Genomic DNA, 15,487 nt, shown 5'->3' on the forward strand with positions numbered 1-15,487 from the left:
CCTTACTAAATAACTTGATTCGAAAGAGAGATACCAGGAATCAATGATAAGTAGTACTGGATGAAATTGATAAAATAATAAATAAGGTATAATCTCATTAAACATTTAAATACAATAAATGAACAACTATCACCGATCCATCAGTAAACTAATTAAGCATTCCTGTTTGCTATCTTATATTATCAGGTACCCATCCACCAGGGAATTCTTTTCTTTTCTCCTTTCTGAAACCAGGTATCTTTCTCCAACAATACAGGTATAAAAATAGGACATCCTACTACATTAATCACTTACTCCTAGATTGCAGCATAAACCATTCTGGGTCGTTTGGGACTCATAACTCTCATTCTTCTACTTTCACCTTAATAGGGAAATACGATGAAATTCATTATATATGATTGTGTCAACCTATTAAATCCCATCCATATAGTTGTCTATGTCCTATATCTTCCTTTAAATATATTAGGTGTTTAGTATCTATTATTCTTTAGTGACTGTAGCAATGAAGGTATACCCGTTATTAGTAAATATATTTGTCTAATTATAATATTGTAAAGAACACAATCTCTTTTGGTGAAACAAGAACATGAAAGTTTGGTTAGTAATGTTTTTATTTATTTCAGGAACTGTGGCTCTTTCCTGACGAAGGCGTTACTACGCCGAAACGTGCGTCGAGAAATATACAGTTTTGCCACAACTTCGCTTATTGTGTTTTATGAAAAACATTTGTCGTTTTTATGATATGTATGATCTTTTAACATAGGTGTATAAAATGTATTAGATATTTGCAGAAAAAAACTTTTTTATTGAAGAGCATGAATAATTGAATAAAATATTTTCATAATTTTTTATATAATTTGTTTCGACCTTTTTCACTGTTTTTGTTAAACACTACTATAACTGATTATGCGACACACATTTAGCGTTTGTTTATTTACATGATTGTCTAGGAATTAACTTCCATTGTGTTTTACCCTGTCCTAGAAATTAAAAAAAATCAGGGAGTCCTTGTTACTTTTAAATATATACTGTGAGGCCTAGTTCCATTAAAAGTCATTGCAAGTGTTCAGGAGGCGATTTTGATGACAGGTACTGGGCACTGGTCATGACGAGTTACCTAGCTACATAAGGGCTTTACTGAGAGTAACAGGGTTTGGTATCAAACACCTGGACTAATTCAATCTGTACTGATGCCAGTATCATTTATTGGGACATACACTCAGAGGGTCCTACTATTCTCTTGGTGTATTGGCTGACTCAGATCTTCCAGCCTTCCAACACAGATGGATTTCTGGCCCACTGCGAGGGAGAGCCTGTGCTCTCAGAGGCCAGGAAGGATTAGTTACTTACCTGTAATCCTAGTTCTCATCCAGGGGTATACTCCTCAAAGTCATAATCTATGAATAATCCCCGCCCATGTGCGGGATCCCGGAGCATATAGAAAATACATATATATACACCTATATACGCCTATATGAAAACATATTTCTATGCAGCCTAACATATTTCCACAATGGCCAAAATGATGAAAATTACATAGGTTTGTATGTTATACCCATACTCTCCCAACCTCTAAGGAAGAAAGAGAGCAGTAAACATTTGCCATACAACAATGCTTTATTGCCATAAAAAACCTGTAATTGCAGGCATGTGCCAGTAGGCTGCAGTAGAGTATAAATAAAACTGACACCTTGCCTTTAAGGCATTAGAGTAGGGGTACCGTGCCTTTAAGGCCCTGCAGGCGACCCCCTGCTCCCATGATGCACCACAGGTGGCAGTTAGGTCAGTTGTTTTTGGAGGTGAAAAATCACCTGAGTAAATCCGTAGACATCATACAATGCAGTAATGCTCGCCAGGGGAGGTGGGTGGGAGCTTATGACTTTGATGAGTATACCCCTGGATGAGAACTAGGATTACAGGTAAGTAACTAATCCTTCTCATCCAGGGGATACTCATCAATAGTCATAATCTATGAATAGATTAGCAAGCCCATACCCAAAGTCTCGCGGACGAGCAATCAAGTATACAGCAAAAAAAAGAATTAACATCTTATTTAAAATGCAGTTATGCAAACAGATTTCTTAAAGAGGCCTGTCCCACTTGGGCATCGGCCTGTGTATCTGAATCTAGGCAATAATGGCGAGTAAAGGTATGTACAGAACGCCATGTAGTGGCCTTAGAAATCTCAGAGATTGGAATGTTACGAAGGAGAGCTGTAGTAGAAGCTTTCCCTCTGGTAGAGTGTGCATGAGGTTTGCCCTGTAAAGCTCTGTTAGCTAATTGGTAAAACAGCGCTATACAGGAGACGATCCATCGTGAGATAGATCTTTTTGAGGCTGACAGACCGGTATTAGTTGACCCATAATTAACAAAAAGACGGCCAGATTTCCTAAGTGGAAGAGTCTTAGCTAGGTAAAACTTCAAAACCCTTCGGAGATCAAGAGAGTGTAGAGACCTATCCGGGGAAGTGGTTGGTTGAGGAAAAAAGGTAGGCAGAGTAATGCACTGATTAATAATACGGAAATCCGAGACCATCTTAGGTAAGAAGCCTGGGTGCGTCCTCAGTACCACCCTATTGGCATGAAATACAGTGTAAGGTTCCTTACAACATAGGGACTGGATCTTGCTCATCCTACGGGCAGAGGTGATGGCTACCAAAAAAGCAGCTTCCAGGTCAAGTGCTGCAAAGAAGCCTTATGGATAGGCTCGAAGGGAGCACCCATCCATTTTGTAAGAACAATGGTAAGCTCCCAGGGAGGAGAGGGGGACCTCACTGGTGGAAACACTTTCTTAAGCCCCTCTAGGAAATCTTTGACCACAGGCATAAGGAAGAATGAGGTCTGAGAAGGAGACTTCCTGTAGGCTGTGATTGCCGCTAAGTGAACCCTGATGGAGGGGTACTTCAAGCCTTACTTTGCCAAATGTAACAAGTAGGGTAGAATCACCTGCTCCTGACCGTGCATAGGATCAAGAGAGTTGTCTAGACACCAAATGTAAAATCTCTTCCATTTGAAAGCATAAGACTTTCTAGTGGAGGGCCTCTTCGCATCTTTAAGAATGTTCATGTAATCAGCTGAAAGCTCTAGGTGGCCATATTGGATGACCTCAGGAGTCAAGCGAAGGGAAGGAAGGATGGGGGGAAACACCTTCCCCTCGTCCTTGGTCAGTAAGTCTGGGCGGCAGGGCAGTCTCCGGTGAGGGACTTCCGACAGCTGGAGGAGATCCGGGTACCACCACTGGCGTGGCCGCTATCAGGATCATCCTGGTGTTGGTCCTGTAGAACTTCTGTATCACCGCGGGGATCAGAAGCTGGGGAGGAAAGGCGTACAGCAATGTCTGAGACCAGTTGATCAAAAGAGCATTCCCCCGTGATCCCTGTTGGGGAAATCTGGACGCGAAGACGGGGCATTTTACGTTTGCCGCATCTGCGAACAAGTCTATGTCTGGTACTCCCCATTGCCGAAACACCTCTTGCGTGACCTCTTCGTTGAGCACCCAGATGTGTGCTTCTACGTAGTCTCTACTTAGGCCGTCCGCCTGAACATTCAGGATTCCTGGCAAGTGAACTGCCACGATGGAGAGGCCTCTCGCCAGAAGCCAGTGCCAAATGGCTTGAGCTTCCAGAGACCGAACTCATGACCTTGTGCCTCCCTGCTTGTTCAGATAGAACATTGTTGTCGTGTTGTCAGTCTGAAATGAATGTGGCTGGTGCGTAGAGATGGGTAGAGGGACTTGAGCGCCAGGTAGACAGCCCGGAGCTCCAAGAAGTTGATGTGCTAGCCTCTTTCCACTTCGGACCAGAGGCCCTGAACGTGAAGCTGGTCCATATGAGCCCCCCAGCCGTGCATCGAGGCATCCGTGACCACTGTCTGCGATGGAGGCGTTTGATGGAACGGGACTCCCCGCAGAAGATGCGAGCGTTTCATCCATCATCTGATGGAGTCTCTGGCACTTTGGTTGAGAGAGACCTGATCCTCCCAGTGTCCTGATCTCTGAGACCATTGGTCCTCTAGGGCCTGCTGCAGAAGCCTCATGTTAAGGCGTGCATTGGGCACGATGTAGATGCACGAGGCCATCGATCCCAGAAGAGACAACACTTGTCTGGCTGTGGGACTTTGAGTGTCTAGCAGGATGCAACACTTTAGAAGCATGGATGACAACCTCTCCTCCGAAGGACACACGCTTGCCTTTGCGGAGTCCAAGGAGGTGCCCAGGTAGTGTATTCTTTGGGTGGGGTTGACTACTGACTTCTTGTAGTTGACCTGCAACCCCAAGGAATGCATCAGGTTGAGACAGTACGATAGATTGCTCTGAAGCAGAACAGGTGTGGAGCTTTTCAGAAGCCAGTCGTCTAGATAGAGATAGAAGAAGATCTTTCGCCTGCGGAGGAAGGCAGCCACCACCGCCATGCACTTGGAGAATGTCCGTGGGGCGGATTTGAGGCCGAACGGAAGCACTCGATACTGGTAGTGATGACGGTCTATCTGAAACCAGAGGAATTTCCGGTGCTTTACTGAGACAGGTATATGAAAGTACGCGTCCTGCAGGTCGATGGCACACATCCAGTCTCCCTGGTAAAGGTGTGGAAAGATCTGGTGCAGGGGTAGCATACGAAATTTCTCTTTTTAGATGAACCTGTTCAGCAGACGTAGGTCGAGTATAGGTCTGTACTCTTTGGCTACTCTTCGTTTTTGGACTAGAAAGTAGCGGGAGTATACTCCTTGATTTCTTCGCATGGGGTGACCTCCTCTATGGCCTTTTTCATGAGAAGGGTAGAAACGTTGTCCTTCAACAGCTGACTTTGAAGTCGAGAAAAGTGCTTGAGTTGAGGGGACACTTGCGGAGGAGGTGACTTGAACCTCAGCTAGTAACCATGCTGTACAATACTCAGCACTCAGTTGTCCTTTGTAATGGATTTCCAGTCTTCTAGGTGGCAAGTTACACTCCCTCCCACCGGAGTGGCGAACAGTTGAGGAGGAAGCAACGACTCAAGGTTTGGGAGGCTGCTTGGAGGTGGACTGTTGCTTGTTGTTATTTCCTCTGCTTCTACCAGGGCGTCTCTGCCGGAACTGAGACCTTTGCTGTGTTTGGGATGACCACTGAGGGGTTTGAACCCTCTGTTGGTAAGACCGCTTGTCGCCCTGACGGAAGCGCTTCTTGAACTCCTTGCGTTTCTCCAACCCCACAGCTTTAACCGTGTCCATCTCCGCCTTCATTTTAGTCATCTCGTCGTCGGCGTGAGACCCAAACAGAGATGAGCCACTGATGGGAAGGTTTAGTATCTTCTTTTGGGCATCAGGCTTGTGGCCTGTAAGGCGTATTCAACACAAAATACCTCCTCCAACCGACACCAACAAATCAGGCAGACCTGGAGTAGAGTTGCACAAAGGGTCATGCTCTTACTCAAAAGAAATGTATCCTTAACACTAATCCACAGGCCGTGGTGTGAACATATACTAAGGTCTTATCTCATTCCCACCCGTGGGGAAGAACGTGTGAAGACAAAAAAACGTGTGAAAACAAAAAGAGAGCGCCTCACGGTAGTAACACCCGAGGGGGTTCCTGACCTGGTATTGACAGTTTACCCACTTCTCATCATTGGTCGCTCTCTCTTTGTCGTGACAAACCAAACAGAGACACAACAGAAAAGAACACCCAAAGGATAATGAATGCGTGAATACAAACTATTAAGAAGTGCTGTGTAAATAAATAATCCAAACAACACCTCTTCTGTCTCCTAAAAGTGACCAAATATCAGTGAGTGCACTTAGAACCCCTGCAATGGCCAATGTGGAAGGGAATGGCCAATGTTGTTAAAAATGGGAAGCACTTGCTAGCTATATTGACTTTATTCTGTTGCTGCGAGTGGTCCCAATTAAAAATGGTTCAGATTATACCATGCTTGAATGATGCTGACATGTTTCATTGCTGTTGTTTCAGCAAATTCATCAGGGCAAGGTTGGGGTTTTGTTAATTCGGATTTCTGTTTTCTCAGTTTTCATATGGTCTGATGGCTGCCAATGAGCTGCATACCAGCAACCACCAGTCGTCAAAGGGCAACGTGTCACTTGATCACGTGCTCCCCGGAGTTGCACAAATGAATTACTGCAATCGGTACCGGCTCAGCTCGGTCCAAAGTAGGGGGACAACTCAGTCCCCAAAGCACTTGGTCGAGTTTACCTCGATAGTCGTGCTGGAAGCGAAGTGCAGTCTCGTTCAAGATGGCCGGTCCCACATGTCTCGTCGCACCCACGGGTCTCAGCTTTGCTGCAGATGTGAGTTGAGGTCGGAGAGGTCTGGGAATCCGGGTCTCGTCGGGCTCTGAAGTCTGGATCCTCGAGGGAAGATGACAAAGTGAAGCCGCTGGACGCTTGATGGTGCCTGCTTGTGCAGGGTGGACACTCCTTGCCCACAAGGGAGATTTCTTCAGTCTTCTGTGGAGCAGAACGTCGAAGTCCAGAGTTTCTTCTTGTAGAGTAGTTCAGGATTAATCTAATTTGGAATGGGACCAGCTCCTACCTTTATCCTGCTAAAGGGGGCTGCACTACTGACTAGGTCCCTCCCCTGGGTGGGACCAGGAAGGGGGGTGGTTACACCCCCTATCCTTTGTCCGGCTTCCCGCCAGAGCTGGGGCAGGTAGGCCCCAGCAACTGGTTTGAACCGGTGTATGCACAGGACACCTTGTGTGCCCCGGGCATGTCTCATTCCTTTCAGGCCTATCTTACCCAATACACAAAATCCTGTCTGGGGTGGTGCTAGCAACTCCCAAGGCAGAAAACCCTTTGTCCAAGCCTCCCGCGCTGGAAGGACTCCCAGCAGCAGGAGGTCAGACTTGTGTCTGTGGTGGCAGCATCCATTTTGTGATGCCAAGGCTCGAGTTAACTTTACCGGGGTTCTCAGTTACATACATGTCGTGTCCCTCTAGAAGGGTGGAATGCTACCCCCGTCGCTAGAATTGGCGAGGGGGTAGTATTCCAATTCGTATGACACCTTACTCGACATGTGTTGATAATGTTATACCAGAGTTATCATTTAACCGCGAGGATTATAATGCACTTAAGAGTATATGGTATAGCGTTATCATGGAACAGCTATTAGGACTTGGTTCCGCAAGCTGCAAACGGGCTCAGCTCATGCCAGAGCACCATCTCACATAATTCCACGCACTCTGCCTTCAGGATTGATAAGGCCTTCCATAGTAGTGACTGATAGGAATATATGTGTCCATTTTAGGTTTAGATATAGGTAACTATATCTAAAGCAAAGGGTGATTACACCACCTTGCCCCAGCTGTCGTGCAGCCAGTTGTGTCTGTTTAGATGGCCAGCCAGGGGTGGCATAATACATGCTTCAGCCCCTGGTAGGCCCTGGGTACACCTATGCCCTGGGTACCTATGGTACACTGTACAGGGACTGATAAGGTGGCCCAGTACCAATTGGTAAATGCACCTAAGGTACATGGTTGTCAAATTTAGAGCGAGAACAGCTAGGCTGTGGGTCTGATTAGCAGGCCCACAGCCAGGGAAAGTCGTAAACCAGTGAAGCAAAAAAGCAAAAATCTGGGGTGACCATAGGATTGCAGACCCCACTCTCCTACAGGCCTCCTCCAAGATGGCATTGCACTGTGTTGGGGCAGGTCCCTTCTGTGGCACCGGGCTGCCCTCAGTCCCCACTGTTGGTCTCCTCTGCCCCCAGGGAGGCCACGTTATGCACTGTTTCACCCCTCAAGGGCAAGGGGGTGCTCCGCTTCCCCAACTCCCTCGGCGCGCTGAACGTTCTGTTGTAAGCCCCAGACCTCGGGGCTCGATTTTTGCGCCACCCGGGTTGTCCCCGCCGCAGCTCACCTCTCTCACCCAGGCACTGGCTTCTGCCAATCAGGCGGACCTCCGCAAAGATGGTACTGCACTGTGTTAGGGCAGGCCCCTTCTGCGGCACCGGGCTGCCCTCAGTCCCCACTGTTGGCCTCCTCTGCCTCCATAGGGGGCCACGCTATGTACTGTTTCACCCCTCAAGTGCTAGGGGGTGCTCCGCTTCCCAGCTCCCTCGGCACGCTGAACGTTCTGTTGTAGGTCCCAGGCCTCGGGGCTCGATTTTCGGGCCTCCCGGGTCGTCCCTACCGCAGCTCACCTCTCTCACCAAGCGCTGCCGCCTCGTTGCATCCGCCGACTCCTGGCCTCAGCCCCAGCCTTCCGCGTCTCTGTGGGCAGTCCGCTGGGGCCTCGTTGCAGCGACCCCCGCTCCGCTGGGCCGCCTCGCGCCAACCAGCTGCAGGCCGCAGATCCCGGGGGTCGAGTTTCGTGCTTGCCGGGTCGTGAGCCCTCACCTCCGCCGCCCGCTCCTGCTGCCACTCGCTTCTGGCACAATGCGCTGCAGCCCCGTTCCTCGTCACAGGCGACCGGCCACAGCTCCGATCGTCGGTCCCTCGGCGGCTGTCCCCCTGATGGCCCTCATGCAGCAGAGAATCGCCATGAGCTACTTAGCTCCCCCGGCCGCATGACACTTCGGCGCCGAATGCCTCAGGAGAAGTGTGTCTCCGGGGTGCAGCTCTGCTCATCTCTCGTCACCGAAGGACCAGCCCCGGCTACTCATGCATTCCCAGGTAGGATGCTGTCGAGTACAGGGCTTAAGGATTGTGTAACGGTTCTCAACGGGGGTCCGGGACGGGGAGCCTCGCTAACTAGCGTCTACTCAGGCCACCATCTTGGCCCCGCTCCCTCACAGCTTACTTTGAAGAAAAGGATTGTCGTGTATTATAACTTTCAAAAAACTAAACTGAACTTTTTAAATCAATATACACAGGTAATAACAAAAGGCTAGTAATTTCCAACCCAATTCTCATCACTATAGCTATTTAGTATAGATAATCAGGCCACAAAGGAACAAAATTCACTATGTAATGTCTAAATCCATCAAAGGAAGGCATATATGTAGTTGTATTTAGCATCACCCTATTGATGCCAACTCAACACATGGATCTTCCTGTAGATTTATTTGCACACAAGTTGGCAAAAAATAAATATTTAAATTAAGAAAATGGACTTTCCCATAAACAACGTAAAGTCACCTACCTTTAGTGTGGGCATGGAAGATGGCTGAACATCAAGCACAGATTCTTCTGCTGGCACAACTGAAGGAAGTGGGTCAGGGGAGAGAGGGCGTATTCCCGCAATTACATCAGACTCCAGAACTGGAAGGGGGCCATCAAGTAGAATACCTGCACTTTTAGCGGCAATGTCAATGGCACCTTAGAGGGAAAAAAAATGTCAAACAAACCAGTCCACTAAATAGCTGCACAGTAAAATTTACATAAGAGAAGACTACCTTCTGCAATTTCCTAGCAAGCCACTTACTAGACAAATGGTCACAAGCTGGTGTTAATTTTGGAACGATGAGACGAGAAAGAGAAGATTTAGAGAGCGAAGACTGGATAGGACGGAAGGAACCTCTACCTGGAGAAATGAAAAAAAATCATTCAAGACTGTTTGCCGTTGAGCTCATGTGATTGTAAGGTCTGGTCACTTGGTCACCTATGGCTCGCTGCTTACTTCAAATCAGGCCTATAATTACACAACAATGCTAGTATGTACTTATTCTTTGGTCACTACTGCATTTGCCTCTTTTCTACATAAACCATCCGCAATACTAAAGTATCAGACAATAAGTCGGGCAGATATCCCCTGCAACACTGCTTCAACTTATTTTTCTGACTGATGTGCATCTTGTGACTCAAAAAGTGAGTTTTGTCATTCAAGAAATCTGCTTGGACATTGGCTTTGTGGGTTAGATAGAAAACAAACTAAGTCTGCTGTTCAAGGAGCCTAAGTGCTTCTTCCAAATAAAAGCATACCTCCTGTCTCCTAGCTGATATAAAACATTCATTTGGTGGCAGGTATTACCATCCAAATATACTGTCAGAATCTACGTGTAGTAAGTACTTAGGACTCAGCAATCTGGTCTTAACTCTATGTTACTATAAAATAATCATTTCATGGATCACTAACGAACTGATGCCTATGCCACTTCTAAATACATTTGGGTAATAAGCAGAAGCTAGAGTGGAGATCTCTGAAAAGGGACAGATCTTTTCATCAAGGAAAAGACCTACACTAAATAGATCTCATAAAGGACATCCAAAAGCAATAGGACATCTAACACCAACAACAATAAAACTGCACTTGTCTTGTCCTAAAACATAACTGTGGAATAATATGTGTTGGGGAAATTAGGCCTGAGACACTAAGGAAATGCATCTTTTTGTATGCCCAACCCCAGATTTTTGACTTATGCTGTTGCTTTTTCAACTCCCGAGAGCCTGCTGAGGCATGTTAATCAGAACTCAGTGCCAGTGCCAGTGCCTTGACCCTTAAGTGTATGTCAAATTGGCTGTACACAATTAGAATTAGCTAACTTACATGTAAGTTCATAGTAGATGGGCCCCAGGGCATGTAAGTTAGAGGGGTACCCCAAAGCTTGCAGCACTAGTTGTGCAACCCAGGAAGTCGTCCATGTAAAAGGAGTGACCCAATTCTCCACTGCAGGCTGGCAGAGGAGTAGTGTCCTGCTAACCCCAGTTTGCCATTGAAAGCCATGGCAAAGGCACTACTTCCCCCTGTACATTTATGTAAGTCACCCCTCTGGCAGGACTACAGAGTCCGAAGGCACTGTGCGTCATATGACACGGACAGGACATTTGCATTACAAGCCCTGACAGGTGAAACCACAGTTTCTACTGTTTTAAGGATTGGTCGCCCTATTGGAGAGTACAGGGTTACACAATGACCCCTCAGCTGTACTAGCTCCTGAACGGTGTGACCAAAGTGGGAACTCAATGTATTAAACAACTCGTTACATTAAGCCCGACTTGTATCTCAAGTGAAACTAATGTAACTTGTTGCAGCTTTAGCAAAGCTGCAACATTGTTGCCTTTACAGGCCCACATGGAGCCTGCTCCAGGAGACAACTTTCAGCCCTCCTGGAGAGACTTGCCAATGACACTAAAAGTAGAACAATGATGGATTGAAGTCCAGGAAGGGGTTGTCTCCCTCCTGTAGGAAGCCACTTGGGGGTTAGCCCCAAAAGGCAGGTTTCAAGGGAGAAGCTGCCTTTGGAGAGCAGATATGTCAGACTAGGAAGGAGGGCTGTCTCATTGTTTAGGCAGACAGGCAGGCACTGGGAGCAGAGAGGGGAAACCAGTTGCAAAACGAGTTTCCCCAGGGGAGTGTAGCCCTGAGGTAACCAAACCCTCATGGGTGGGCTAGTGAGGTCTTAATATTCAGAAAATAATTGAAGCCATGGCTATATCTACTTTAGTCCTATGAACCAGGAACCAGTTATTGACTCAGACTAGCACCGGCATATCAGTTAAAATCCTTGGCAGAGTAATTTTAAATCGTTTACAAATATGGGCAGACGAGCATAATATTATAAGTGACCTTCAATATGGCTTTAGGGAAGGTATCGGGACTGTAGATCAGTGCCTTAACTTACATATCCTCCTCGAAAAATATACTAAAGCCAAAGGTGGCAGAATGTTTTTAACTTTTGTAGATCTTACATCCGCCTTTGACTGTGTGACCCACAGTAAGGTGTGGCTAATTTTAGAATGCTTGGGGGTGGCGGATAACATTATCCAATTTCTTAAGGATTTATATAATGGTGCAAGGGCCTCAATTATATTTGGGAAAAATGGTGAATGTACCAGGATGTTTAGCATTGACAGGGGCGTACGTCAAGGATGTGTCCTGGCCCCTTTTTTATTTACTATTTATATCAATGATTTAGAGAAAAATTTACTGCAGGAATGTCAGGACATGCCACTGGCTTCCAACCGTCCAATACCAGCTTTTATTTATGCTGATGACGCAGTATTGATGGCCAGGACTCCGCTAGCAATGCAAAAAATGATTACGTCATTTGCAACCTTTATGACCAGTTTGGATCTGAGGGTAAATTCCACTAAAACTTTTTGTATGAATTGTGGCTCTCGTACATTGAAAGCTAAGAAAACAATGTACATTGACTCCAAACTACTAGATTTTACTCAAACCTTTCCCTATTTGGGTATTTTGTTTGATTGTTCTGGTCAATGGTGCAATGCAGTCAAAACTAGGAGATTGCTGTTTTTAAAATCTATTGTGGTACTTAAGTCATTTAGTAAGAAAATGGGAAGGAAACCTATTAAATAACTCCTACTTATTTATAAAGCAAGTTGCGTTGCAATTGCCACATATGGGGCGGGAATGAATATGCTACTTACCAGTATGCATCTGTTCTTGGCATGTAGGGCTGCTGACATTCATATCTATAGCATAGATCGCCGCCTAGTGTTGGGTCCGGATGATTGCACATTGTTGTCCTGGAAGAGTCTTCGAAGTATCACGAGATAGGTGGCTCCTCCCCTGGACTACAGTGCACATGGGCATCGACTCCATCCCCAGATTGTTTTTGGAGAGTAACAGTGTGAGCGATGACCATGCTAAGAGTAAGTGTTGAATTCTGCAGCCACTACAGGCGCCGGGGAGGAGGGCGGGCGATATGAATGTCAGCAGCCCAACATGCCAAGAACAGATGCATACTGGTAAGTAGCATATTCAGTTCGAGGCATGTGGGCTGCTGAATTCATATCTATAGCATAGAATATATAGCAGTCCCTCCATTAACGGCGGCCGCCTGTGCCAGCTGCAGACGTTTGAAAAAGTGTCTTAAGAACAGCCTGCCCTACAGCTGCTTGGAGTGCACATCTACACAGTAGTGTTTAGTAAATGTGTGTGGTGTAGACCATGTGGCTGCTCTACAAATGTCTTCCAAAGGGATATTACCAAGGAAAGCCATGAAGGCCCCCAACTTGCGGGTGGAGTGGGCTCTGGGGGGAACCGTTAAAGTGCGCTTAGCCTTGTGATAGCAAATCTGAATACACTTAAAGATCCACCTGGCTGGCTATACCTGTTTTGGAAATGGGGTTGCCTTTGTGCTGGGCCGAAAAGGCAACAAAGAGTTGTTGTGTCTACCTAAAATCCTTGGTCCTATCGATGTAGTACATCAAAGCTCGTTTGACGTCAAGAGTGTGGAGCATTCTTTCGGCTACTGTCTCTGGGTTTTGAAAGAACGCGGGCAGTTCAATGGTCTGATTGACATGGAACTGTGAAACCACCTTAGGAAGAAATTTAGGGTTAGTGCGCAGCACCACCCTGTTCGAGTGAATTTGTATGAATGGCTCTTGTACAGTGAGCGCCTGGAGCTCACTAACACGTCGCAGAGACGTAATGGCTATGAGAAAAGACACTTTCCATGTTAAAAACTGAACCTCGCATGAATGCAGAGGCTCAAAAGGTGGGCCCATCAGCCTGGTGAGGACCACATTAAGGTTCCATACAGGAGCTGGCGGGGTCCTGGGAGGGATGACCCGTTTCAGTCCTTCTAGGAAGGCTTTAATGGCAGGCACAGATGCTGCCTGTTTTGGAGATAAGCCGCTATGGCGGATAAGTGTATCCGAATGGAAGCATATGCAGGATTGCATTTGTAAAGAAGTAACAAATAACAGATGATGTTGTGAGTGGATGCATCTAGCGGGTTGATGTTGTGTTCTGTACAGTAAATGACAAACCGCTTCCATTTTGCTGCATAGCAAGCTCTGGTGGTGGGCTTTCTTGCCTCCCGTATGATATCCATGCAGTCAGGAGGCAAGTTAAGGTAGCCAAACTCTAAGACCTCAGGAGCCAGATCGCCAGGTTGAGCTGTTGCGGATCTGGGTGCTGAATGTCGCCATGGCTCTGCGTCAAAAGTCTGGGTGTGAGGTGCAGCCTTTGATGCGGTACCACGGAGAGTTCTAGAAACGTGGTGTACCATGGTTGGCGTGCCCACGTTGGAGCAACCAGGATGAGCGTCATCGAGTGTTGCTTTAGCTTTCGTGCCACCAGCGGTATGAGAGGCGCTGGGGGAAAAGCGTACGCAAATCTGCCTGACCAGTTCATCCATATCGCATTGCCCTGCGACTGTGGGTGAGGGAACCTGGCGGCAAAGTTTTGGCATTTTGCGTTTTCCCTTGTGGCAAACAGGTCTATCTCTGGATGACCCCACTGCTGGAAGTACGGGTGGAGTACTGATGGATGTATCTCCCACTCGTGCATTTGGTGGCTGTACCTGCTGAGCAGATCCGCCATCTGATTGTCCTTGCCCGGGAGGTGTTCCGCCATGAGGAAGATGTTCCTCTGAATGGCCCACTTCCACATGCTTAGAGCCAGATGAGACAACTGTGGAGAGTGTGTACCTCCCTGCTTTTGAATATAGTACATGGCTGTCATGTTGTCCGTCCGGATCAACACGACCTTGTTGCACAGATGTACTTTGAATGCCTTCATTGCCATGAAGATTGCCATCAGCTCTAGGAGGTTGATGTGCATCTTCTTTTGCTGCGTTGACCACAGTCCCTGCACCGTGTAGTGGAGTACATGAGCTCCCCAACCCTGGAGAGATGCGTCCGTCGTCAGGATAATCTGTGGCACAGGCTCCTGGAACGGTCGGCCCTTGCAAAGGTTGTGTGGATTCCACCAATGCAGAGAGCTGTGTGCCCGACCGGTCACCAACACTAGGTCGTTCAACTGTCCTTGAGCCTGAGTCCACTGACGAGCCAAGCATTCTTGGAGCGGACGCATATGTAGCCTCGCGTGCGGGACTATGAAGATGCAGGAGGCCATCATGCCTATCAACTGCATGAACACTCTTGCTGGAAGCGAGTGTTGCGGTCTGAACTTCTGGATCAGCGACTGAATGCTGTCGATCCTCACAGAATTCGGCTGAGCTGTGGCTGCCAGAGTATCTATTGTCGCGCCCAGATACTGCCCCACATGGGCTGGCTGAAGGTGCGACTTCGGATAAATCAGTGAGAACCCCAGATCGTGAAGAAGGTGAATGGTGTGGGACATGTTGGCGGCGCACTGCTGGGCCGGCTTTGCTTGGACAAGCCAGTCGTCCAGATAAGGGTAAACATGAACGTTCTGCCTCCTGAGGTGCGCAGCCACTGTCGCCAGACATTTTCTGAACACCCTGGGCGCTGTGGTCACCCCGAAAGGTAGGACCTTGAACTGATGATGGCGACCCTGAATGGTGAATCTGAGGTATTTTCTGTGTGATGGATGTAGTGGAATGTGAAAATACGCATCCTTGAGATCCAAGGTTGCGAGGAAGTCTCCCTGATTGAGCAACGGAAGAACTTGCTGCAGCGTCAGCATGTGAAAGTGTTCTGAGAGAATATACTGGTTTAGGGGTCTGAGGTCCAGTATGGGTCTGAGGGACCCGTCCTTCTTTGGGATCAAGAAGTACAGGGAGTACACTCCTGTGCCTTCTTCCTCCACCGGCACGAGCTCGATTGCCCCTTTTTGCAGCATGACAAGTACAATACGTGCAAATGCTCTGTGGACATAGGACGGTGTTTTGGTGGTATGTTGGGTGGAGTGGATGTTAACTCCAGACAATAACCGAACTGGATAAG

General features: G+C 47.4%; 1 protein-coding gene across 1 annotated transcript in view; it reads right to left on the bottom strand.

Moving 5' to 3' along the window:
• CRAMP1 (cramped chromatin regulator 1) overlaps window positions 1-15,487 on the bottom strand; it is a 1,037,800-nt gene that overhangs the window by 235,427 nt on the left and 786,886 nt on the right. The window contains exons 15-16 of the mRNA XM_078662937.1: window positions 9,351-9,449; window positions 9,069-9,244 (exon numbers count right to left, since the gene is read on the bottom strand). Coding sequence (XP_078519063.1) covers window positions 9,069-9,244; window positions 9,351-9,449 — 275 coding nt within the window. The remainder of the gene's footprint in view (window positions 1-9,068; window positions 9,245-9,350; window positions 9,450-15,487) is intronic.

Source organism: Lissotriton helveticus, chromosome 10 (genome assembly GCF_964261635.1).
Source record: "Lissotriton helveticus chromosome 10, aLisHel1.1, whole genome shotgun sequence".
Lineage (NCBI taxonomy): Eukaryota > Metazoa > Chordata > Amphibia > Caudata > Salamandridae > Lissotriton > Lissotriton helveticus.